This window comes from Oncorhynchus nerka, linkage group LG27 (genome assembly GCF_034236695.1).
Source record: "Oncorhynchus nerka isolate Pitt River linkage group LG27, Oner_Uvic_2.0, whole genome shotgun sequence".
NCBI lineage: Eukaryota > Metazoa > Chordata > Actinopteri > Salmoniformes > Salmonidae > Oncorhynchus > Oncorhynchus nerka.
In genome coordinates this window covers 76,928,600-76,956,571 of record NC_088422.1, presented here as the reverse complement: position 1 = coordinate 76,956,571, position 27,972 = coordinate 76,928,600, and the positions used below count along the sequence as shown (strand labels likewise).

The 27,972-nt window shown below is 42.5% G+C and overlaps 1 protein-coding gene across 1 annotated transcript; it reads right to left on the bottom strand.

Annotated features, from left to right (window-relative positions):
• Positions 1-73: 73 nt before the first annotated feature.
• Positions 74-27,972, bottom strand: LOC115112442 (tubby protein-like). The gene is made up of 11 exons (XM_065011168.1): positions 27,934-27,972; positions 27,571-27,733; positions 22,487-22,624; positions 12,232-12,384; positions 11,319-11,440; positions 9,961-10,152; positions 9,374-9,486; positions 3,931-4,045; positions 3,357-3,455; positions 3,067-3,238; positions 74-2,077 (listed from the first exon to the last, which is right to left on the bottom strand). The coding sequence occupies exons 1-11, from the start codon at positions 27,970-27,972 to the stop codon at positions 1,944-1,946; spliced, it is 1,440 nt and encodes a 479-aa protein (XP_064867240.1). The 3' UTR covers positions 74-1,943.

Genomic DNA, 27,972 nt, shown 5'->3' with positions numbered 1-27,972 from the left:
ACAAGTGGGACACAATCATGAAGTGGAACGACATTTATTTGATATTTCAAACTTTTTTAACAAATCAAAAACTGAAAAATTGGGCGTGCAAAATTATTCAGCCCCTTTACTTTCAGTGCCGCAAACTTTCTCCAGAAGTTCAGTGAGGATCTCTCAATGATCCAATGTTGACCTAAATGACTAATGATGATAAATACAATCCACCTGTGTGTAATCAAGTTTCCGTATAAATGCACCTGCACTGTGATAGTCTCAGAGGTCCGTTAAAAGCGCAGAGAGCATCATGAAGAACAAGGAACACACCAGGCAGGTCCGAGATACTGTTGTGAAGAAGTTTAAAGCCGGATTTGGATACAAAAAGATTTCCCAAGCTTTAAACATCCCAAGGAGCACTGTGCAAGCGATAATATTGAAATGGAAGGAGTATCAGACCACTGCAAATCTACCAAGACCTGGCTGTCCCTCTAAACTTTCAGCTCATACAAGGACAAGACTGATCAGAGATGCAGCCAAGAGGCCCATGATCACTCTGGATGAACTGCAGAGATCTACAGCTGAGGTGGGACACTCTGTCCATAGGACAACAATCAGTCGTATATTGCACAAATCTGGCCTTTATGGAAGAGTGGCAAGAAGAAAGCCATTTCTTAAAGATATCCATAAAAAGTGTTGTTTAAAGTTTGCCACAAGCTACCTGGGAGACACACCAAACATGTGGAAGAAGGTGCTCTGGTCAGATGAAACCAAAATGGAACTTTTTGGCAACAATGCAAAACGTTATGTTTGGCGTAAAAGCAACACAGCCCATCACCCTGAACACACCATCCCCACTGTCAAACATGGTGGTGGCAGCATCATGGTTTGGGCCTGCTTTTCTTCAGCAGGGACAGGGAAGATGGTTAAAATTGATGGGAAGATGGATGGAGCCAAATACAGGACCATTCTGGAAGAAAACCTGATGGAGTCTGCAAAAGACCTGAGACTGGGACGGAGATTTGTCTTCCAACAAGACAATGATCCAAAACATAAAGCAAAATCTACAATGGAATGGTTCAAAAATAAACCTATCCAGGTGTTAGAATGGCCAAGTCAAAGTCCAGACCTGAATCCAATCGAGAATCTGTGGAAATAACTGAAAACTGCTGTTCACAAATGCTCTCCATCCAAACTCACTGAGCTCGAGCTGTTTTGCAAGGAGGAATGGGAAAAAAATTCAGTCTCTCGATGTGCAAAACTGATAGAGACATACCCCAAGCGACTTACAGCTGTAATCGCAGCAAAAGGTGGCGCTACAAAGTATTAACTTAAGGGGGCTGAATAATTTTGCACGCCCAATTTTTCAGTTTTTGATCTGTTAAAAAAAGTTTGAAATATCCAATAAATGTCGTTCCACTTCATGATTGTGTCCCACTTGTTGTTGAATCTTCACAAAAAAATACAGTTTTATATCTTTATGTTTGAAGCCTGAAATGTGTCAAAAGGTCGCAAAGTTCAAGGGGGCCGAATACTTTCGCAAGGCACTGTAAATAAATGTTAGAATTCCACAACGGATACATAAAGTAACAGGATTCATTGTTACATATTTAATTTAAAACATGATCTATTAAAATGAGCCTTAAGATGCAAGAGTGGATTAGTCTTTGTGCTTGTCCTGTCCACTGATTGACATATCCTTATCCAGAATAGAGACTGGAAGGGTTCCTAAGGAGCACCAGAACACATACACACACTCACAGACACACTTGCAGACAGTTTGTGCCTCCACACCATCCTCGGCTTAAGCAAATTCCAGGGGGGATTCTTGGACAGTGTTGGGTCCCCATGATGACCCGGGATTAACTGAAGCCCTTGGTGAGGGGACTGATGGATTAATGGAGGCCCATGAGTAGGCCTTCAGTTTGGAGCAGGTAGCTTCTCAGGAGGGAAAGGACTGAGGGTGGCTGCTACTCACAGGCCAGCTTGCTGTCAAAGCTGGAGAGAGCAATGGCGAAGGCTTGGAGGGCACACATAGGGTAGTTATAGTCCATGGTGAATACATCCTCCGCAACCCGCCCAAACTGCATCACAATGTAGTCCGCTAAAGGAGGAAGAAACAGAAAACAAAGAAGTGATAACTTGATAAATGTGAGTTTTTACTTAAGTAAAACAATATAAACTATCATTACTCAAATAAAAGTTTATTTGATTTATTTGGCGTACACAGATTAGCAGATGTTAAAGCAGGTGCAGACTTAAAAAATATCACTTTAAAAGAAGGGAGTGAAATTATGTTTCTTGAATAAGTAAAAATATGCAGAATAAAAACCGGTATGCCAGATTCAGAGAATGACATAAATATAGGATAACATAAGAGATTAGTGTGTGTGTTAATGCTCGCAGGCCTGCTGCTATCTTTGCACTGTGCTCTGTACTTTGTCTGCATACCAAATGGCACCCTATTCCCTATATCAGGGATGGACAATTTCGATGGGGTTGGGGGCCACAAAATAGATCATTTTTACATTTTATAGTTCATTTCATGCAATTCTACACATTGCCATTGGCTGTAGAAAAAGTGTTGCAGTTTTAAAGCAAGTTTGCTGGTATTCTACATATTTTGCCATGGGGCGGAGAGGAAAATTAGCCGCTTTATAGCTAATTTCCTGCAATTTTACACAGTTTGCCATAGGGTGGAGAGAAATGTTTGCAGTTTTTAATATGATATTTGAGTGAGACTGACTAACAAAATCAATGCGGGCCCTCCAGCTGATAATTCAATAGCCGGCCGTAAAACTAACTTAGCAATCCCCCCAAAAATTGGGGACATGGACTAATTGACTGACTATCAGTGACTGACATAAGAAGAGAAAAACTGCTGATGCACAACCACATTTCAAAATGACATCTTGTGTATTCTACTATTCTAACTTGCAACAGTAGGTTGAGACTCCGACTGATCAGAGGTCCTTCAAAAGGGGGGCCGCGTCGCCGGTTTCCCATCTCTGCCCTATATAGTGCACCACTTTTTTCATCAGTAGGGAATAGGATGCACAAAGTATATGACATGTAAGAATCTGGAGAGCTCACGGTCATTGTCGTGGATGATCTGGAAATTCTTGACTGAGGCCTGAGTGACTCTGCCGTGGAAGTTGAGAACGTAGGACTGAGTGTCGTCGTTCCACACGGGGGTCTTGTTGTGAAGCTCGATCACGCTCTCTGTGCTCTTGTTCTGCCACCGCGCCAGTAAAGACTCATGGTCCTGAGTGGCGAGAATAAGTCACAGACAGGTAAACCATTACTCAGGGCAACCAACTGAAACCACACCACCAGTCCCTAACATACTCTTCCTACATTGAGGAATATTTTCTTTGACTTACATTCCGTGGGCAGATGGCGACTCTCTCATGGTCCATGTTCATTCCAGGAATGATGACACTCATTTTACGAGGTCCTTTGAACCCTAAAACATTGGTTTCCTGAAAAATAAGTATAGTGGACTTATATTATGGTCCAGTCTGTCAACCACAGTATGAGTCCTCGTTGATAATGTATCAGGTCAAAACCGTTGCCATTAAAATTGTGAGCACCAGGTGTCCCCCTGTTCCAACACTAATGCTCTGTGGCTTTGCCTAATAACCCCACAATATTGTATGTATTCATCCAGGTTTGCCTCTTATATTTTATTTGCTATTATTTGTGTCTGACACACTGATGTCTCCCCAGATGAAGGCACTGTTATTAAGGGGCTACGGGGGCTGGTCCTAATGCCTGAGAGTAGTGCTCTGTGTGCGGTCTCTGTATGTATTTGACCTTGCTTGCCTCTCCTCTCTTATTTGTGTCTGACACATCCATGTCTCCCCCAGACTAAGACAACGCTAATTAGCTATGGGCCTGAGAGTAGCTCAATGTTTGCCTGTTTGTATCTGGGTAATAGACAACAGGAGGACTCACATAGCAGACAGCTGCCAGCTCCTGCCGCAGATTAGTAGCCTCTAGGCTGGAGGTTGTCTTCCCAGGGTTCTGTCCACTGTCATACACTGTAAACTTGGTTCCCATGAGGTTGGACCTGTAGAGAAGAGAAAACACACTGAGGATACAGAGGGACTGGGAGAGTATGCCATGCCATACTAAAGGGACAAGGAGCCATTGAGACAGATGAAGGCAGTGGCCATTATCCCTAATCAGCCACCTCCTGGAGCCCATCCTACCATCAGACTCAATGAGTAGGAAAAAGGCTCCGCTAATCAACCTTAAGAAAACAATAGATTTGTATCCAGCCCATGATGCGCAATCAATGTAAATGGTTTACATCATCATCATCATTGTCTTTAATGACTCTGTCATCAAAAGTCACCATCTCATTATTTCAAATTACAATGAGTATTTATCATATCTTACAGTACAAGCAATCGTGGTATTTATACTATTGCCATTGTAAATTGAATTTATGAATTAAAACAGCATTATTTAATTATTAGCTGTCAAAATAAATAATTGTATGGCTATAAACAGTTGGAGAGGGTCAGATGAGATGTCTGCACAGCTAGGTTGAATAATGGCTCATATCTCTGTTAATCCCTTTACCTCAATCACAACTGGAACCCCTAATGGCAGATTGGACGGCTCTTAAAGGTCAATTGAAAAGTCAGGAGCTCATTTGTGCGGCTTGTCCATGACTCTCACAAGTGGCAGGTGAAAGGTCAGCTGCTCTTCTCAATCCAGCTCTCCATCAGTCAAGTGTTACTGTGATGATAGAGGCGTGAGGAGCGAGAGGGACGAGAGGCGTGGAGGGGAGCGTAGCCTATCGACCAGCAGAAGCAGCCAGTACACCAGATTAATGAAGCGCGTGGCCAAGCCATGTTTGATTAGACTACCTGGGGGGCTCTCTCTGTGGAACCACTGTGCTGTGGCAGAGCTGATGCTATCTCTAAGGAGCCCTGATGTCACTGCCTTCCTGGAAATCAAAGCCTGGAGCCCCGGCACTATTCTATACTAACACAGACAGTAAGCAGGCCCAGACAATATGTGACTGGTTACAGGATCGGGGGCATTTGAGGCTAGTTCCTACTTCACAGCAGGGCCGTTTTAATATATTTGTTGAGTTTTTTTGCACAAATGCCTTTTGAACATGTGAACTTTCATGTGCCTTAATCAAAAACTTGTACGGGAGCCGTACATATGAATAAAAAATGCTGATTATGGAGAAAGCCCTGAGCTATATAGAATTTGTTCTTAACTGACTTGCCTAGTTAAATAAAAAAATAAAAAATAAGAATGACAGGATCCTTCCTTGCTAGCCATGATTGGTTGAGATAATGGAGGGTCAACCATGCTGAGGATTGCTGTCCTTGAGTTTACATGTAAATTCTGTAAAAAGAGATGGGTGGGGCTAAGTGTTAAGAGCGTGTGAATGATCCTGAATGGGCATAAAAAGAGCTCATTAGAAAACAAATCTGTTCAATTTGACATAAGCCCTCACAGTGAAATCTGGTCACAGAAAGTACGTACTCATACCCCTTTACTTACTCCATATTTTGTTTTGTTTATCTTTCTTTCTCACCCATCTACACACAATACCCCATGATCTCCACCCGGCACAGCCAGAAGAGGACTGGCCACCCCTCATAGCCTGGTTCCTCTCTAGGTTTCTTCTTCGTATGATGTACGAAGGGCTATATAAATACATTTGATTTGATGTCAAAGTAAAAATGTTTTCAGATTTTTTTGCAAATGTTTTGCAAATAAAATACAGAAATATCTAATTAACATAAGTATTCACACCCCTGAGTCAATACCTGTTAGAATCACCTTTGGCAGTGATTACAGCTGTGAGTCTTTCTGGGTAAATATATATGAGATTTGCACACATGGATTATACAATATTTGCACGTAAAAAAAAATCTTCAAGCTAAAGTTGGTTGTTAATCATTGCTAGACAGCCATTTTCAAGTCTTGCCACAGATTTTCAACACGATTTAAGTCAAAACTGTAACTACGCCACTCAGGAACATTCAATGTTGTCTTGGTAAGCAACTCCGTGTGTATATTTGGCCTTGTGTTGTAGGTTATTGTCCTGCTGAAAGGTGAATTTGTCTCCCAGTGTCTGTTGGAAAGCAGAGTAAAATGATTTTGCCTGAGCTTAGCTCTATTCCACATCTTTTTATCCCCAAAAACTCCCTAGTCCTTGTCGATAACAAGCACACCCATAAAATGATTCAGCCACCACCATGCTTGAAAATATGAAGAGTGGTACTCAGTGATGTGTTGTGTTGGACTTGCCCCAAACATAACGCTTTGTATTCAGGACATAATGTACATTTCTTTGCCAATTTTCTTGTTTTACTTTAGTTCTTTACTGCAAACAGGATGCATGTTTTGGAATATTTTTATTCTGTACAGGCTTCCTTCTTTTCACTCTGTCATTTAAGTTAGTATTGTCGAGTAACTACAATGTTGTTGATCCATCTTGAGTTCTATCACAACCATTAAGTTCTGTAACTGTTTTAAAGTCACCATTGGCCTCATGGAGAAATCCATGTGGGGTTTCCTTCTTGTCCAGCAACTGAGTTAGGTAGAATGCATGTATCTTTGTAGTGACTCAGTGTATTGATACCCCATCCAAAGTGTAATTAATAACTTCACCAGGCTCAAAAGGATACAGTGGGGCAGAAAAGTATTTAGTCAGCCACCAGTTGTGCAAGTTCTCCCACTTAAAAAGATGAGAGAGGCCTGTAATTTTCATCATAGGTACACTTAAACTATGACAGACAAAATGAGAAGAAAAAAAATCCAGAAAATCACATTGTAAGATTTTTAATGAATTTATTTGCAAATTATGGTGGAAAATAAGTATTTGGTCAATAACAAAAGTTTCTCAATACTTTGTAATATACCCTTTGTTGGCAATGACAGAGTTCAAACATTTTCTGTAAGTCTTCACAAGGTTTTCACACACTGTTGCTGGTATTTTGACCCATTCCTCCATGCAGATCTCCTCTAGAGCAGTGATGTTTTGGGGCTGTTGCTGGGCAACACAGACTTTAAACTCCCTCCAAAGATTTTCTATGGGGTTGAGATCTGGAGACTGGCTAGGCCACTCCAGGACCTTGAAATGCTTCTTACGAAGCCACTCCTTCGTTGCCCAGGCGGTGTGTTTAGGATCATTGTCATGCTGAAAGACCCAGCCACGTTTCATCTTCAATGCCCTTGCTGATGGAAGGAGGTTTTCACTCAAAATCTCACGATACATGGCCCCATTCATTCTTTCCTTTACACGGATCAGTCGTCCTGGTCCCTTTGCAGAAAAACAGCCCCAAAGCATGATGTTTCCACCCCCATGCTTCACAGTAGGGATGGTGTTCTTTGGATGCAACTCAGCATTCTTTGTCCTCCAAACACGACGAGTTGAGTTTTTACCAAAAAGTTATATTTTGGTTTCATCTGACCATATGACATTCTCCCAATCTTCTTATGGATCATCCAAATGCTCTCTAGCAAACTTCAGACAGGCCTGGACATGTACTGGCTTAAGCAGGAGGACACGTCTGGCACTGCAGGATTTAAGTCCCTGGCGGCGTAGTGTGTTACTGATGGTAGGCTTTGTTACTTTGGTCCCAGCTCTCTGCAGGTCATTCACTAGGACCCCCGTGTGGTTCTGGGATTTTTGCTCATCCGTTCTTGTGATCATTTTGACCCCACGGGGTGAGATCTTGCGTGGAGCCCCAGATCGAAGGAGATTATCAGTGGTCTTGTATGTCTTCCATTTCCTAGCTGCTTACCTATTGCAGATTCAGCCTTCCCAGCCTGATGCAGGTCTACAATTTTGTTTCTGGTGTCCTTTGACAGCTCTTTGGTCTTGGCCATAGTGGAGTTTGGAGTGTGACTGTTTGAGGTTGTGGACAGGTGTATTTTATACTGATTACAAGTTCAATCATGTGCCATTAATACAGGTAACGAGTGGAGGACAGAGGAGCTTCTTAAAGAAGAAGTTACAGGTCTGTGAGAGCCAGAAATCTTGCTTGTTTGTAGGTGACCAAATACTTATTTCCACCATAATTTGCAAAGAAATTCATTAAAAATCCTACAATGTGATTTTCTGGATTTTTTTTCTCATTTTGTCTGTCATAGTTGAAGTGTACCTATGTTGAAAATTATAGGCCTCTCTCATCTTTTTAAGTGGGAGAACTTGCACAATTGGTGGCTGACTAAATACTTTTTCGAGGGACCTTACAGATATGTACAGACGCTCTGGATAAGAGCGTCTGCTAAATGACTTAAATGTAAATGTAAATATGTGTGAGGTACAGATATGAGGTAGTCATTCAGAAATCATGTTAAACACAAAAGTTGCACACAAAGTGACTCCATGCAACTTATTATATGACTTGTTAAGCAAATGTTTACTCCTGAACGTATTTAAGTTTCCCATAACAAAGGGGTTGAATACAGCTTTTCATTTTTTATACATTTGTTAAAAATTCTAAAAACATAATTCCACTGGGTATTGTGTGTAGGCCAGTGACACAAAATCTAAATTTAATCCATTTTAACAACAAAATATTGAAATACTTTGTGAACACTTTCTGAGCACACGCGCACACACACACACACACACACACACACACACACACACACACGCTCAAGTTTTCTGTTTTTGGGGTCTTATTTCTTGTTTGTCTCACAATAAAACATATTTTGCATCTTCAAAGTGATAGTCATGTTGTGTAAATCAAATGATACAAACCCTCCCAAAATCCATTTTAATTCCAGGTAGTAAGATAGGAAAATTGCCATGGGGGTGAAAACTTTCGCAAGCCACTGTAGACATACTGTAGTCAGTGCAGACCCACCCACACATCCTTATAGGAAGTGTCTGCCAGGGTGTGTAGGCTGCAGCAGTGCCCCTCTCCCCTCTCCTGTGTGCCCACAGGGTCTCTGTGTCCTTGTTTTAAATCAACCCTGGCCGCAAACACGCAGGTGTTGCTTCCTCATCCCAACAATGAGCGCTCAAACGGAAGTAATGAATCCAATTACTTTGTCTTCTCCAAGAGAGCAGCCAGGTGTGGGCCTGCATAGCCCCCAATTCATTACAGCATATATCAAACAGAACATTCATTTAGCTACTCCAAAAAGGTAAACGTCCTTCATGCAAAATATATTTAAGGTTAGAGAATCTCATGGAGTTGACAGATAAGTATGAGCATGCACTCAGTAGCCTGCTCTACTCTACATTGTTGTAATACCTCTGCCCATTGGCCTACAGTCAGAAAGAGAAACAACAATCTTCTACAGATTCTTGGAAGGTAATCTGGATTTCCCATAACGACGGGCTCTTTATTGTGAAAATGGCAGCTGCAGCCCAGTGGTCAGAAGAAACAGCAGCAGACTCACTCACCGCAGCTTCCCGATGAAACTCTCCCCCCCTCGAGACAGATCAGTGGGATCGATGGAGATGAGGTAATTAGATGTTTTGCTCTTCTTTCTCTTCCTTCCAGCTAACAGGAACACCTATGTCAAGAACAAATCCAATTAGCAAAGCAACTTCATCAGAAACAACACCATCATCAATAAGCCCTGGGACATGAGCCTGCAACATCTAAATTAGCTTCATCTAACCAGCTCCACTAAACAATCAAAGCATGGACTCCTTTCACAGCCTGTCACGGATGATTGGTAGTGCTAATTCATTGTGTAGTTTATGTAGTTTTTGTTCATAGGCAGAGGGCCAAGTACTGTCAGGATGGATGGTGGCCCCAAAGCAGTGCTGTTCAATTCTGGTCCTGGAGGGCAGAAACACTTCTGGTTTTTGTTTTGCACTCACCTGGTGTCCTAGGTCTATAATCAGTCCCTTATTAGAAGGAGAGGATGAAAAGCAGTAGTTATTTGGCCATCCAGGACCGACATTGAACAGCCCTGCCCTAAAGGGTCACACTTTGCATTCTGTCAGTGTGGTAAGTATTTATCCTTCTGCTCCACACTCACCTTCTTCCCATCCTCCCTCTCCAGGTGGAGGTAGTAGGTAGGGTACATGCCTCGGTCCATGCCCTTCTTGTCTCTGGTGATCCTGCACTTCACCGTGATCCCCTGAGGGGCTGGTCTCAGGGTGAACTCTTCCAGGTCGTCCACGTCGATGGCCGGCTCACTGACGGGAGGGGTGGACGCTGAGGCTGCCTCCTGAGGGACAGAGATAGACAGCCCATCAGCCCACACCATGTTCAAAACATCAGATTACCGGACCTACGGCTGTTCTGCTTCCCTTCCATTATAAAACGGTAATGGTTATTATAAAACATCCATTGGGGACTGAAACTACATTAGCACGTTGTGTTAAAAACCATGAGGCTGTGTAGACGCCATCTGGGTTTCAACAGGGGGTTAGATCCACATGGAAGGACAAGGCAGCGAGGAGACATGATTAACAACCAAACGTATAGTAACAGACAGACTGTCTCAGCAGCTTGGTGACATGGTCAGGTGCTCAGGGTAGCTTCTAATGTCACTCCTGATGTCAGGTGCCTCTCTAAAGCCCACAGTACACTAAAGAGTCACTTCCCCTCAACCTCCTCGAACCACAGGAGACTACACAGCCCACCGCCTCCTCTGACTAGCTCTACCTCTGAGTCAGACAGCAGGGGAGGAAAGAAACAGCAGAGAAAAACAGCCTGTTCTCACACCACATTTCCTGCAGGTTTAAAATATTCATACAAATAATAATCAGCAGTTATTTCAGCATATGACAGATGAGGACAAGTCAGAAATACCAGAGCTAACCTAAGACTTAGTAGCCTGCCATTTTGTGGACTGTCATTTGTCTTTTCAGGGGGGTATTTTAAATAGCATTTCAAAACTGCCAGGGGGCCAAAGGGCCAGGGTATGTCAACTGCATGATAAAAAGCCATTCCAACAGGAATATTATATTCAGCTACCAAAGAGTTCAGCAAGGACATGATTAGGAGAGGCAGTTTGATATACAAAAGTTCCCCTTTCCCCTCTCAGATTGATTCATGAGACTGCTTATGTTCTGAGATCCAAGGAAAAAACTCCCATTTCCATTAGGTAAAACTATTCACATCAGAAGATGTCTGGGCTGCTTCCGTGCATCAACAAACTACAGTTCAAATGACAATAATAAAGATACACAAGAGGAATAGGTTGATCATAATGTAGCCCAAAACACAAAACTGCTCCGTTGTCATTCCCCAAATGGACTAATGGCTGAGCCCCGCTGAGCAGAGGAACAAAGCAAATAGAGGGTGCATTAGTGCACACTGTGTGTAAAGTAAAAGCTCCATCCAAGAGTCAGGAATCAATAGATGACCACAGAGCATCAGATAGTGTACCTTGCAGGACTTCTTGCTGGTGGCAGAGCCTGGCCGTGTGTTACTGTTGAGCTGAGAGGAACTGGAACTGACTTCATCTTCGTCATCCTCCTCTTCGTCAAAGTTCATACTACTAGAAATACCTTCAAACAGAAAATACATAATGTAATGGCATTGTCGTGCTCCTAGTAATGCTGTTTGAATAACAACAGAACTGTAAATGCATGCTGCACCATACACCAAGCACTGTACACAAAGATACAACACACAGGAACATAGACACATAAGCCTGTTCTGAAACATCAGTTCATGGAGAGGTTTGGATACACTACTGTAAGTCTAGAGGCATGGTAGTGTTCTTGGTAGAGTCTGAACTGTATAAGGCTCTCTCTCCAACAGGGAAAGAACCATGAAAAGCTGCCAATACACACCTGTAGCGTGCTCACTAAAAGCATCACAACATGAGCCTCAGGTCATAGCATACCTGCTGCTTCCTGAATTGGTTGGTTGCCCATGACAATTTTAAAGAAAGGCGTATCTGTCACTGTACAGTATGTTTTCAGCTATCAAAAGGTGGTGGAAACTGGAAACCTATTTACCAGGAGGGACAAAACAAGTGGAGTACTGTTGATATTTTCAGTAAGGTGTTATTCATGATGTAACAAGCATGATGTTACTGTTTAGTTGGCTTAGATGTTATCGTTGAGTTGGCAAAGATCTCATGGGAAAGGAGAGCTGTATTTAACAGGTCTTACTGTATAATAAATCCAAGGTCCTCACAATCTCATAATCTCAGACCAATCACTGCATGATTGGAGAGGACAAGTGCCAATCACTCTCTGACCTGTGTTTCAGACCAATCGAAGCCACAGAGGGACTGTACATGTACACAGATCAGGCTGGAGGCCAGGGATAGGCCTATGTGTGTTGATACCTTTCTTAAGCATGGTGACCCTCAGGTCCTGCTTGCCCTGTGGCTGAGCACTGATCACAGCATCTCCCTCACTCCCCTCCTCCACGGCCCAGTGACCCACCGTCATGATCTGGATCTGGCCCTCTTCCTGGAAGGACGCCGGCCCATCGAGTCCTGCCACACCACCACACCCAACCAGCCCCATCAGGGTCAGACCTCCATAGTCGTACAGTAACAGTAGTAACACACATGCATTAGATCATGCACAAACATACTGTAATGTGTCAAAACTCACATAACATGCCTACATGCACGCAAACATGACATGGAGAATGAATGGAAATCTGTTGGAAAAAACTCAAACTACAGTATAAGTAAATGGAGTCTAGTAGATGACATGTGCCTGGGTAATAGGGGTCATGCAGTAAAATTCAGCTTTGAACGCCTTTGTGGGTTGATGTGGTATATTTTCGGCATGACTCTTAAGACTTCCAATGCTTCTTTGCCATTCAATTAGCCTGCGTAACAGGGCAGAACATGATGTCCCTGCTGCTACAGTCAGCTACTGACTCAGCCAATCACGCACCAGATTACTAATCCCTTTCACACGAATGGCGTGGTCGGGGGCCTCATTTATAAACTGTGCGTATGTACAAAATATACCCCAAAACATGCGTATGCCAGTCTTCATACAAAAGTGAACTTGACATGAGAAAGTGGTCACCTTCCTGCAAACTTTAGACCATGTGTACACACAGTTTCCAGTGGTTAAAGTATTGCTATTGCAAGCAGGCAAATGGCCAAGTATTTTGTGCAACTGGGGATAAGATGTTTGTCATATTTCTTCTATTATTTTTAACGAGCACCTTATGAACTGCATATGCACCAAACACCCTGTTGTTTTGACAAGTGGCAAATAATCACTCATATTGATTAGGGGAGAAATCAGGTTTGTGTGCACTGTTGAAACTAACACAACTCAAAAACCACATGGAAACTGGAAATCATTTTTACATCACTCGTTAGAGGTCAACCTGCTGATGACAACCAGCTACATTTTGTAGTGATGCATTTTGCTTTGAGGGTGTGGCCAAAACAGAAAGAGAAACGCAACACTTATTTGTCAATCCCTCATATTGATATCACGTTGAAATCAGTAGGATGAGAGGGGGGAGTCGGGCTACACGTCCTGTTCAAACTAACCTTACTAAAAAAAACACGGAATCTGGGAATAATATGTATATCACTGGTTAGAGGACAACTTGTAGAAGACAAGCCAGCTTCAATTAGGATTGTTGCATTTTTTTGAAAGTGGGTCACCAAAGCAGAAAGATAAATAACACTATTTTGTTAATCAGTCATATTGATATGAATTTGAAATCAATAGAGCAGGGGCAAACGTTTGGAGTGTATGCACAGTTTAAACTGACACTATTCAAAGGCCACACTGAATCTGAGAATCATTTGTATATCACTGGTTAGAAGAGAATTTGCTGTGGACAGTCATCTAAATTCTAGAATGTCGGATGGAGGTTGTGAGGATGCCGAAACAGGGAAAAAAATAAATCAATTGCTTCGTTATTTAACTTCAACAAATCACGACCCACCATAGGATATCAACAGTAACAAGGGTTAGCTGTTATTTGAGTGATAAATCCATGGATTGGTGTGAGGCCAGTGACTTTTATACAGAGAGCATTTAAAAATGGTCTGCTATTTGAGTTTGAAAATGATAGTAGAATTCGAAGTCCCAAGACCCCCAGTCTAATCTGAGGTAAAAAGGATGTGTAATTACCCTCAATTCCATGTGGTCGAAACATGAGGTTGTTTTAATGTAGTAACAGATACGGTATTAGTACAGGAAATTAGCACAAATAATCTCAAATCTAATATGTAGCTTTGTCTCACAGCTAAATATGGCACAGAAACCTGAACATTTACAGTTGAAGTCGGAAGTATACATACTGTCACGTTCTGACCTTAGTTTCTTTGATTTGTCTTTGTTTTAGTATGGTCAGGGTGTGAGTTGGGTGGGTTGTCTATGTTCCGTTTTCTATGTTGTGTTTGCGTTTGGCCTGGTATGGTTCTCAATCAGAGGCAGGTGTCGTTAGTTGTCTCTGATTGAGAATCATACTTAGGTAGCCTTTTCCCGCTTGTGTTTCGTGGGTGTTTATTTTCTGTTCTGTGTTTGTATTTCACCGTTCAGGACTGTTTTCGTTTCGTTCTCGTGTTTTGTTATTTTTGTTTGAGTATTCATTTTCATTAAAAGATAATATGAATACTTACCACGCGGCACCTTGGTCCTCCTCTCTTTCTCCAACTTAGGTTGGAGTCATTAAAACTCGTTTTTCAACCACTCCACAAATTTCTTGTTAACAAACTATAGTTTTGTCAAGACAGTTAGGACATCTACTTTGTGCATGACACAAGTCATTTTTCCAACAATTGTTTACAGACAGATTATTTCACTTATAATTCACTGTATCACAATTCCAGTGGGTCAGAAGTTTACATACACTAAATTGACTGTGCCTTCAAACAACTTGGAAAATTCAAGAAAATGATGTCATGGCTTTAGAAGCTTCTGATGAGCTAATTGACATCATTTGAGTCAATTGGAGGTGTACCTGAGGATGTATTTCAAGGCATACCTTCAAACTCAGTGCCTCTTTGCTTGACATCATGGGAAAATCAGAAGAAATCAGCCAAGACCTCAGAAAAAAACACTGTAGACCTCCACAAGTCTGGTCCATCATTGGGAGCAATTTCCAAACGCCTGAAGGTACCACGTTCATCTGTACAAACAACAGTACGCAAGTATAAACAAGTATAAACACCATAACAGCCATGATACCGCTCAGGAAGGAGACACGTTCTGTCTCCTCGAGATGAACGTACTTTGGTGCGAAAAGTACAAATCAATCCCAAAACAACAGTAAAGGACCTTGTGAAGATGCTGGAGGAAACAGGTACAAAATTATCGATATCCACAGTAAAACAAGTCCTATAGCAACATAACCTGAAAGGCCGCTCAGCAAGGAAGAAGCCACTGCTCCAAAACCGCCATAAAAAAATCCAGACTATGGTTTGCAACTGCACATGGGGACAAAGATCATACTTTTTGGAGAAACGTCCGCTGGTCTGATGAAACAAAAATATAACTTTTTGGCCATAATGACCATCGTTATGTTTGGAGGGAAAAGGGGGAGGCCTGCAAGCTGAAGAACACCATCCTAATCGTGAAGCACAGGGGTGGCACCATCATGTTGTGGGGGTGCTTTGCTGCAGGAGGGACTGGTGCACTTCACAAAATAGATAGCATCATGAGAAAGGAAAATTATGTGGATATATTGAAGCAACATCTCAAGACATCAGTCAGGAAGTTAAAGCTTGAATGCAAATGGGTCTTCCAAATGGACAATGACCCCAAGCATACTTCCAGAATTGTGGCAAAATGGCTTAAGGACAACAAAGTCAAGGTATTGGAGTGGCCATCACAAAGCCCTGTGGAAGGCTACCCTAAACGTTTGACCCAAGTTAAACAATTTAAAGGTAATGCTACCAAATACTAATTGAGGGTATGTAAACTTCTGACCCACTGGGAATGTGATGAAAGAAATAAAAGCTGAAATAAATAATTCTCTCTACTATTATTCAGACATTCTTAAAATAAAGTGGTGATCCTAACGGACCTAAGAGAGGGAATTTTTATTAGGATTAAAATGTCAGGAATTGTGAAAAACTGAGTTTAAATGTATTTGACTAAGGTGTATGTAAACTTCTGACTTCAACTGTATGTTAAACTGCAATCCAGATTAAAGACTAGTAAATTGAGGAACATTTTCTCTCCGGAGCACAATGTACATCTCTTTGCCTACTCACACCAGTGATAAACACACCACCACAATATGGTTCAATCCTATCAGATTTTAGAACCATTCCTATTGGACTCCTATGGGATTCTATTTTATAGGATCCTACAGGATGGAATCCCCCCCCAATCATATTTTAGAACCCGTTTTGAACCCTATCATATTTTAGAACCCCATAAAATCCTCTACGATAGGACCTATAGTATAAAATCCTATAGGGTAGGTTCCAAAATCATTTTCTATTGGATTATAATAGGGTTTTTAAAAATTGGATTTGGGGGATTTTTTTTGACTAGGATAGCCTTTTCAGAAATGATGCACAGATATTTAGTGTCAAACTTACACAACGGTTATAAATGAGGCCTCCTGGTCATTACTGCTTCAAAGCCAATGGCATACTGTTTTTCCTCATCCTCTTCTGTCTCATCACCATAGCAGTGCAACAAGCGATTAAATGAGATGAGCCAGATGAAATCACGGCCGGTAAAACGCACATTTTGAAAGAGTGTTTTATTGCTCCCAACTGAATTAGTGACTGTCTTTTTAACACTGTGATTACACAAGAATTACTGCTGCTTTCAGAGGGAGATTGCAGCCTTTTGTTATGTGACGTTAGCGACGCAGCCAACCCTCATTTCAGAGAGCAGCGGAGTGTGTGTATGTGTGTGTGTGCGACGAGGTAAGCCATCATTCCGTAAGAAGAAAGGGGTCATATCGGTGTTCAATGACGTCGTGACTCTGGTCTGAATAATCACTAGCCCTAAATGAATCACATTGGAGGACAAAACAATAACATTGAACAGATGAGTAAGGACTACAAAAGCATCCTGAGATGACAAACAGCCATGTTACCTACACTACCATTCAAAAGTTTGGGGTCACTTAGAAATGTCCTTGTTTTTGAAAGAAAAGCACATTTTGTGTTATTTTTTAAATAACGTCAAGTTGATCAGAAATACAGTGTAGACATTGTTAATGTTGTAAATTACTATTGTAGCTGGAAACAGCAGATTTTTTTATGGAATATCTACATAGGGGTACAGAGGCCCATTATCAGCAACCATCACTCCTGTGTTCTAATGGCACGTTGTGTTAGCTAATCCAGGTTTATCATTTTATAAGGCTAATTGATCATTAGAAAACCCTTTGGCAATTATGTTTGCACAGCTGAAAACTGTTGTACTGATTAAAGAAGCAGCCTAGTTGAGTAGACTAGCTTTAGACTAGTTGAGTATCTGGAGCATCAACATTTGTGGGTTCAATTACAGGCTCAAAATGGCCAGAAACAAAGCCTGTTCTTCTGAAACTCATCAGTCTATTCTTGTTCTGAGAAATGAAGGCTATTCCATGCGAGAAATTGCCAAGACACTGAAGATCTTGTCCAATGCTACTCCCTTCACAGAACAGCGGAAACTGGCTCTAACCAGAATAGAAAGATGAGTGGGAGGCCCCGGTGCACAACTGAGCAAGAGGACAAGTACATTAGAGTGTCTAGTTTGAGAAACAGACGCCTCACAAGTCCTCAACTGGCAACTTTACTAAATAGTACCCGCAAAACACCAGTCCCAATGTCAACAGTGAAGAGGAGACACTAGCTCTACCTCAATTTTATCAACACGTATTCTGCGACACAGGGCGCGCTAAAATTCTAAACCGCTTTTATTCTACCCACAGAAATGCATACAAGCCCCTCCCTTGTCCTCACTTCGGCAAATCTGACCACAACTCTATTCTCCTGCTTCCTTTTTACAAACAAAAGCTCAAACAGGAAGTACCAGTGACATGCTCAATACAAAAGTGGTTTGATGAAGCAGACGCGAGGCTACAAGACTGTTTTGCTAGTACCGGCTGGAATACGTAGGTTTCATCTGGTAACATTGAGGAGTTTACCACAGATGACGTCGTCCCCACAGTGACTATAGGTACATATCAAAACCAAAAATAATGGATTACAAGCAATATCCACACAGGGCTAAAGGTTAGAGCTACCGCTTACAAGGAATGGGACACATGGACGCATACAAGAAAGCCCGGTATGAACTCGGAGGAGACATCGAACATGCAAAAGGACAATATAGGAGAAGGGTGGAATCCTATTACACCGACTTCGATGCTTGTCGTACGTGGCAGGGCTAACAGACGATAATGTATTACAAAGGGAAACCCAGTGATGCAGAATGCCCAAATGAGCTAAATGCCTTTTATGCACACTTCGAGGAATACAACACTAAGACTTGTGTGAAAATCCCAGTACTGAGTCGATGTGCAATAGTACAGGGTAATTGAGGTAAATGTAAATATAGGTAGGGATGAAGGGACTAGGCAACAGGATAGATAAACAGTAGCAGCAGCGTTGTGATGAGTCAAAAGAGAGTGCAAAAAGGATTCCAATCTCAATTGCACTTCACAATGCCCCATCCTACCTGGACAAGAGGGAAAATAACTATGTGAGAATGCTGTTCATCGACTACAGCTCAGCGTTCAACATCATATTCCCCTCAAAGCTCATCACCAAGCTGGGCACCCGGGGACTAAACACCTCCATCTGCAACTGGATCCTTGGATTCCTGACGGGCTGGCCCTAGGTGGTGTGGGTAGGCAACAACACCTCTGCCACGTCGACCCTCAACACGGGGCCCCTTAGGGGTGTGCACTTAGTCCCCTCCTATACTCCCTGTTCACCCTCGACTGCGTGGCCACGCACGACTCCAACACCATCATCAAGTTCGCTGACGACACAAAGGTGGTAGGCCTGATCAGCAACGGCGATGAGACAGCCTACAGGGAGGTCAGACTTAGCAGTATGGTACCAGGACAACAACCTCTCCTTCAACGTCAGTAAGACCAAGGAGCTGATCATGAACTACAGGACAGAGGGGAAAGCATGCCCCCATCTACATCTATGAGGCTGTAATGTAGCAGGTCGAGAGCCTCAGGTTCCTAGGCTTTCACATCACTAAGGACTTCCTTGGCGTCCACACACCCGCACATCCGTGAAGAGGGCATGACAGTGCCTCTTCCCACTCAAGAAGCTGAAAAGATTTGGTATGAGCCCTCAGATCTTCAAGGAGTTCTATAGTTGCACCATCAAGAGCATCTTGACTGGCTGCATCACCGCTTGGTATAGCAAATGCACTGCCTTCGACCGCGAAGCGCTGCAGAGGGTGATGCGAACACCCCAGTACATCACTGGGGCTGAGCTCTCTGCCATCCAGGACCTCTATATCCGGCGGTGTCAGAGGAAAGCCCTAAAAATTGCCAAAGACTCCAGCTACCTCCAGCTACCTAAGACTCCAGCTGCCAGATGGTAGCAGAGTGAACAGTCTATGGCTAACGGTACCAAAGCATCAACTCTCAGACCAACAGGCTCCGAGACAACTTCTACTCCCAAGCCATAAGACTGCTAAATAGCCACTCTATGCACACTCACGTCTATGAACTGTATACACACTATATTCACACGCACACACTACACTGACACACTCACACAAAACCCACACACATACACACACTTTTACACTCATCATATGCTGCTGCTACTCTGTTCTCTATTTTACTCTTATTATTATCATCATCATCTATCCGGATAACTAGTCACTTTATCCTGCCTTAATGTACATATCTACTTAAAATACCTCGTACCTCTCTGCACATTGATCTGGTACTTGTACTCCCCGTATATAAATTCAGCAAAAAAAGAAACGTCCTCTCACTGTCAACTACGTTTGTTTTCAGCAAACTTAACATGTGTAAATATTTGTATGAACATAACAAGATTCAACAACTGTGACATAAACTGAGCAAGTTCCACAGACATGTGACTAACAGAAATGGAATAATGTGTCCCTGAACAAAGGGAAGGGGGTTTCAAAATCCAAATTAACAGTCAGTATCTGGTGTGGCCACCAGCTGCATTAAGTACTGCAGTGCATCTCCTTCTCATGGACTGCACCAGATTTGCCAGTTCTTGCTGTGAGATGTTACCACACTCTTCCACCAAAACACCTGCAAGTTCCCAGACATATGGGGGTCGGGGGGGAGGTGGAATAGCCCTAGCCCTCACCCTCTGATCCAACAAGTCCCAGACGTGCTCAATGGGATTGAGATCCGGGCTCTTCGCTGGCCATGGCAGAACACTGACATTCCTGTCTTGCAGGAAATCACACATAGAACGAGCAGTATGGCTGGTGGCATTGTCATGTTGGAGGGTCATGTCAGGATGAGCCTGCAGGAAGGGTACCACATGAGGGAGGAGGAGGTTTTCCCTGTAAAGCAACAGCGTTGAGATTGCCTGCAATGACAACAAGCTCAGTACGATGATGCTGACACACACCACCCCAGACCATGACGGACCCTCCACCTCCAAATCGATCCCGCTCCAGTGTACAGGCCTCGGTGTAACGCTCATTCCTTCGACAAAAAAACACGAATCCGACCATCACCCCTGGTGAGACAAGACCGCGACTCGTCAGTGAAGAGCCTTTTTCTGCCAGTCCTGTCTGGTCTAGCGACGGTTGGTTTGTGCCCAAAAGCGACGTTGTTGCTGGTGATGTCTGATGAGGACCTGCCTTACATCAGGCCGACAAACCAGTCCAGCCTATTGCAGACCGTCTGAGCACTGATGGGGGGATTGTGCGTTCCTGGTGTAACTCAGTTGTTGTTGCCATCCTGTACCTGTCCCACAGGTGTGATGTTTGGATTACCAATCCTGTGCAGGGGTTGTTACACGTGGTCTGCCACTGCGAGGACGATCAACTGTCCATCCTGTCTCCCTGTAGCACTATCCTAGGCGTCTCACAGTACAGACACTGCAATTTACTGCCCTGGCCACATCTGCAGTCCTCATGCCTCCTTGCAGCATGCCTAAGGCATGTTCACACAGATGAGCAGGGACCCTGGGCATCTTTCTTTTGGTGTTTTTCAGAGTCAGTAGAAAGGCCTCTTTAGTGTCCTAAGTTTTCATAACTGTGACCTTAAATTGCCTACCGTCTGTAAGCTGTTAGTGTCTTGACGACCATCCACAGGTGCATGTCCATTAATTGTTTATGGTTCATTGAACAAGCATGGGAAACAGTGTTTAAACCCTTTACAATGAAGATCTGTGAAGTTATTTGGATTTTTACTAATTATCTTTGAAAGACAGGGTCCTGAAAAAGGGACATTTCTTTTTTTGCTGAGTTTAGCCCCATTATTGTTTTCACTTATTCATCTTCTGTTTCTAATTTTTTTATTTTAATAATTAAAAAAATATGCATTGTTGGGAAGGGCTCGTAAACAAGCATTTCAGACAGCCACTGGCAATTTATGTTATTTTTAAAATTATTTTTTTATTTAACTTGAGAAGTTAGTTAAGAACAAATTCTTATTTACAATGACGGCCTACACCGGTCAAACTCGGACAGCGCTGGGCCAATTGTGTGCCAATTGTGCGCCGCACTATGGGGCTCACAATCACGGCCGGTTCTGGTACAGCCTGGAATCGAACCAGGGTGTCTATAGTGACGCCACAAGCACTGAGATGCAGTGCCTTAGACCGCTGCGCCACTCAGGAGCCCAAAATACATACAGTATACTATACAGTATACTGATTTGATTATTGAAGCTCAGAAGCTGAGATAGACATCAAAGACATCAAAGTGAGAGAGCACAATTTCACACTTCCATTTCAATTCATGCTGCTTATGTATGAAGTCTGTATCAAGGCTAAGGAGCGTTTTAGCAGCCACTAAGGTGTTTATTTGGCAGGCAGAGAGGACCGACTTCTCTAACATCATTACTCAGATTAGATTTTGGACAGACTTAGCACCTGAGTGCATGCTTCACTTCTCTGTAAGGGCAGCTTGATTAGCTTTAGAATGCCACTATGTGCCACCAGAGACAGAAACATGAACAGAACCAGTCCAATCCAGCTTGAGGAGGTTTGAAAGGATGAGTGTGTGAATGAGACGCATACAGCCAGGTACCTGATGGAAGCATGGCGAAGAGGCAGAACAACATTGACTTTTTAGAGCTCAACTCATTAAGACATTAGAGCAATATAATACAGCTATCAAAGGAGATCAATTGGGAGACAAATAAATGGTCTGGTGGCCATGCAACTAATTTCACATGCAATCTGTTTTACTCTACATGATACCAAAGTGGTATCTCTTGCTCTGCACAACACTCTCACATTGTGCATTTCATTCTGGCACAAAAGATGAAACTTCCTCCTCATTGAAAACCTGAGGATTTCAATTGGATCGTTTAATTTCCATCACGGTAGGAGACAGAGCTGAGCCAGACTGAGACGTGCTGTACAGTTGGCCAACAGACAGAGAGAGAGGACCATGCATGCTGCTGTAGCCTGTCTGTCTCTCGGTCTGTCTCTCGGTCTGTCTGGAGGCAGCAACTGCAAGCCTGACCTTTGTGCTTCCCCTTCCTCTCCTTCTTGCCGCTGCCTGTCTGCGGGGTGGAGCTGGTCGATGCCTTGCCCTTTTTGGCTGAGCGAGGAGCCTGGTTGTCCGCTACCACCTTCACCTCCTCATGTTCAGCTTCTTGCACTACGTACGGCATGGCAGGAGCCAGCGGACAGAAGGAGTTAGCAGGCAGGTGGGGGGAAATGATGAAGATAAAAGTCAGAGACTAAACAGAAGGGTACTGTCAGTTAAGGTTAGCCTATAGGGAAAGAGAAAGAACAGGTAAAGACAGAGTTAGCAGAGGACACTATGCAAGGTTATATGAAGCAGACACACAACAGAGGTTTTTCTTGCCTGGGAGAGAACACTGTTTATCGCCTCATGTCAAACAGGTCATGAATATTCTAGCTCTGTGAAAATTGCAAACGCACAGCATAGAGCAACAACATGTTCCAGGATTAGATGATAACAAATGCATACTGTAGCTACAGTCCCTTGAAATTGGCACTTTGATTCTAACATGTTTATCTTAATTCTATCAACTGCTTGGTTGCCTTAGTATTTCCCCTACAGCCTCCTCTGTTTTGCAGTGTCAGTGAATATCCAGTGGTGTGTCTCTATTCTCGTAAAAATTCGGAGCCTAGGCCCGTCACCGCGGAGACATTCACAGTCTCATTGGGGGAACCCATTTCTCTTCCAATTATTCCAAACAGCTTCAAGGGGAATAATAGAGCAAATGCTTCAAAAGCTCAGAGCAGAGAGAGATGGAGAGACCTGTATTCATGACCTGAAGTTACAGTTAGCATATATGGTAACTAACAACTGGTAGGCCTACATACTCTGTTTCAGATAAGCATGAGCCTGAAGTCAGTTTCTGAACTAGGTTAAATTAATCAGTTTAGTCCACCTAAAATATTCTGTTAACAATGTCACTCTATATTTGGTGCGGTCAATAATATACAAATATTTTCCAGGTTTTTCTGCTTTATGATTTATCTACCTGATGCTAATCTGATTTATAGCAGAAGAAACATGCTATTTACAGTGTCAAGAAAAAGTATGTGAACCATTTGGAATTACCTGGAATTCTGCATAAATTTGTCATAAAATGTTATCTGAGCTTCATCTAAGCCACAACAACAGACAAACACAGCCTGCTTAAACTAATAACACACAAACAATTATACGTTTTCATGTCATTGAACACCCCACGTAAACATTCATAGTGCAGGGTGGGAAAAGTATGTGAACCCTTGGATTTAATAACTGGTTGACCCTCCTTTTTGCAGAAATAACCTCAACCAAACATTTTCTGTAGTTAAGGATCAGACCTGCACAACGGTCAGGAGTAATTTTGGACCATTCCTCTTTACAAAATTATATCAGTTCAGCAATATTTTTGGGATGTCTGGTGTGAACCGCTCTCTAGAGGTCATGCCACAGCATCTCAAATCAGTGATTGAGGTCAGGACTCTGACTGGGCCACTCCAGATGGCGTATTTTCTTCTGTTGAAGCCATTCTGTTGTTGATTTACTTCTGTGTTTTTTGTCGTTGTCCTGTTGCATCACCCAACTTCGGTTGAGCTTCAATTGGCAGACAGATAGCCTAACATTCTCCTGCAAAATGTCTTGATAAAACTTGAGAGTTCATTTTTCTGTCGATGATAACAAGTTGTCCAGGCAGCAAAGCAGCCACAAACCATGATGCTCCAGCCACCATACTTTACAGTGGGGATGAGGTTTTGATGTTGGTGTGCTGTGCCTTTCTTTCTCCACACATAGTGTTGTGTGTTCCTCCCAAACAACCCAACTTTAGTTTCATCTGTCCACAGAATATTTTGCCAGTCGCGCTGTGGAACATCCTTTTGTGAACCCCAGATGTGCAGTAATCTTTCTTTAGGACAGCAGTTGCTTCTTCTGTGGTGTCCTCCCATGAACATCATTCTTTTTTTAGTGTATTACGGATCATAGACTCGTCAACAAAGATGTTAGCATGTTCCAGAGATTTCTGTAAGTCTTTAGCTGACACTAGGATTCTTCTTAACCTCATTGAGCATTCTGCGCGGTGCTATTGCAGTCATCTTTGCAGGATGGCCACTCCTAGGGAGAGTAGCAACAGTGCTGAACTTTCTCCAGTGGACTGATGAACATCAAGGTTTTTAGAGATACTTTTGTAACTATTTCCAGCTTTATACAAGTCAACAATTCTTAATCTTAGGTCTCTTTAGTTCAAGGCATGGTTCACATCAGGCAATGCTTCTTGTGAATAACAAACTCAAATGTTGTGTTTTTTATAGGGCAGGGCAGCTCTAACCAACATCTCTAATCTCGTCTCATTGATTGGACTCCAGGTTAGCTGACTCCTGACTCCAATTAGCTTTTGGAGAAGCCTAGGGGTTCACATACTTTTTCCAACCTACACTGTGAAAGTTAAAATGATGTATTCAATATAGACAAGAACAATACAATAATTTGTGTGTTATTAGTTTAAGCACACTGTTTGTCTATGGTTGTGAGATCAGATCAAATGTTATGACCAATTTATGCTGAAATCCAGGTAATTACAAAGGGTTCACATACTTTGTCTTGCCACTGTACATGGTATACTTTGACATTACATACTACAGTACTTCTTTGAAAATTCCAGAAAGTACCACTTATAGTATAAGTGCAATATCATTTTTCAATTAATCCAGATAGGGTACGTAAATAAAAGCTGAAATAGGACTGTATGAAACAGCATTTCCACTTAATACTGAACTTAACCTTTCATGGATATTATCTGAAGGATATACTGTAGATGTGGAAATGCATACAGTTTAAGGTTAATCAGATGGAAATACGAAAGGTACAGAGAACACGGAAATCCCTCTTAGTGAGTGTTGAATTGATCTTAAAATAGAGCCAAGAAAATGTGAGTTCTAAAGAGAGAAAAGACATGGGTTAATCTAAGGATGGTGAAAAATAAGGACAGGAGAGAGAGAGGGGGATTCTATTTTTATCAAGACCAAACAGTGCGTATGCTTCCTTCACTAACAGCGTAGTGCCATCTGTGTGTTGTTAAGCATAAGGTATGAATCAAGGGACTCTCTCCATGTTTGCTGCTGTACTGAATGAGCTCAAAGGCATCTTTTTTGACATCTTTGGAAGGATGTGGCTGAGATTGCAACGGGAAACATTCAGAGAAGTTCAAAGCTTCCGTGTCTTCTGTGTATAGCAGGGGCTGTTTGACTAGTGTCAGAGGGGAATATTTTCATCAGGATGTACACTCACTGAAGGAAGATGAATCATATACTTTGTATTGACGTCAGTCCGCTCCTATGCACTGAGCTGTTTCTGGAGCTTTCATATACAGTCATCTCCAAAATTACTGCCACCCTTTATAAAGATGAGGAAAAAATACTGTATGAAATAAATACAAATACTGAGATTTATTGTATGCAAAATTTGTTATTTAATAATAATACAATTGCTCAGAGAAAAATATTTTGTATAACAAGTAATAAAAAAAATCTTTAAAAGACGGGCGTCGAAATTATTGGCACCACCTGTTTTCAATACTAGGATAATGGCACTGAGCTTTCTTTAATGTTTTATGAGATTGGAGAACACATTGGGAGGGATCTTAGACCATTCCTCCATACAGAATGTTTCCAGATCCTTGATATCCTTCGGTCTGTGTTTATGGACTCCCCTCTTCAATTCAAACCACAGGTTTTCAATGGGGTTCAAGTCACAGCCCCATAACATCAAAGATCCCCTACCATATTTTACAATAAGTATGAGGTTATTTTCTGCATACCACTAGTGTGTGTGGCCGAAGAGCTCCGTCTTCGTCTCATCTGACCATAGCACCTGGTTCCAATCCAAGTGGCAATGCCTTTAGCAAACTCCAGGCATTTGCATTTGTTGGTTGCTCTCAATAAAGCCATTTTTTATGGCAACCTTTCCAAATGGCCTATTGGCATGGAGGTTGCATCTAATTGTAGATTTGGAGACCCCAATATGCGACCAAGTTCTGTAATTGTCCAACTGTGACCCTTGGACTTTTCTGCCTACCGAACCATCTTCCTCACTGTGCGTGGGGACAAGCTACACATTTCCTCTACCAGGCAAGTTTACCACAGTTCCAATGGTTTTAATCTTCTTAATTGTTGCCCTAATAGTGGTTAATGGTATATTTGGATTTTCAGTTATTTTTTTGTACCCATTGCCTGATTTATGTTGTGTTGGGCATTGTCTTCCTCTCCAGCAGCCAGCCATCCAGGCTGTGCTGTGTGGATGCATGGTCTGGATCCCAGACTCCGTCACTCTGAGTTGGGGATTAAGACTGTAGCTAAAGTCCGTCTGTGGAGATCAGTGGCCCAATCTCCACAGCACTAACACCATCTCTGCTCTATCTGGAAGGACTACTGCAGAGCTCTGACCACTAGAGTTTTATAGTTGAAAGGCATGTACTGGTAAATCCTGCAGTCTCTCTCACACAAAGACACAAAGTTATTTAATGAATAAAGTATTACATGTTTCTTTTGCCAACCTTGACATGGTATTGATAGATATCTCAGTATTGTACCTATGCAGAGCAGAAAGTAACACTAAAAAGTCACTACAGTAGAAAAGTTTTCCTTTGGCCCAGGAGCTAAGAATCAATAGGCGAACTTGGTCAAACAGTGAGCGGCTCATAAAGACAAGAACATGGATGCAGTATTTCAATCAGCCATCTTTCACAAGCACTCTATGTGAGTAACCTGGATCAATACCACCCGGTCATGGCTGTGAATAGCCCCTGAAAGGGCCCCATGCCGGAGCGTTACTGGACATCTCTGTAATTGCCCGGCACCACTGGATCAGCTTCATCAGAGATGAGAGGAAGCGGGTTCCTACGGTAAACAGATGTTGATAGGGTCCTGGGTTTCCAAAATGGCCTCCTATTCCCTATAAAGTGCACTATTTTTGGACAGAGCATATATAGTAGTAGTATACAGAGCCTAGCCAAAAGTAGTGCACTATATAGGGAATAGGGTGCCATTTGAGATATTACCCTGGTAATAGGGTCCTGGTGGTGAAAGGATCCTGGCTGGCTCTCTTACCGTGATAGATGGTGCTCCTATTGCTGCTGAGGTAAGACTCTACCAGGGGAGCCTGCTCCTCACACTGCTTGGTCCTGCGGGCACGAGACCGCCCGTCCATGTTGGACTGCACCATCAGAGGCTCCTGTCTCTTCTTCTTCTGCTTCTGCTCTAGGAGAGCTCGCTGAAACACGCACACACACACACACACACACACGCACACGCACACACACACACACACAGACTCTTCAATGGTGTTCAATTATTTTGGTATTATGCACAAACATATCTTCTAATATTGTGTCATATATAATACAATAACATGGATAGATATTTTATAACACTAATGTTTTACCTTCACACACACACTCTTTTTCAACTAACCTTGTGGGGACACAAAATTCCATTCCATTCAAAATCCAT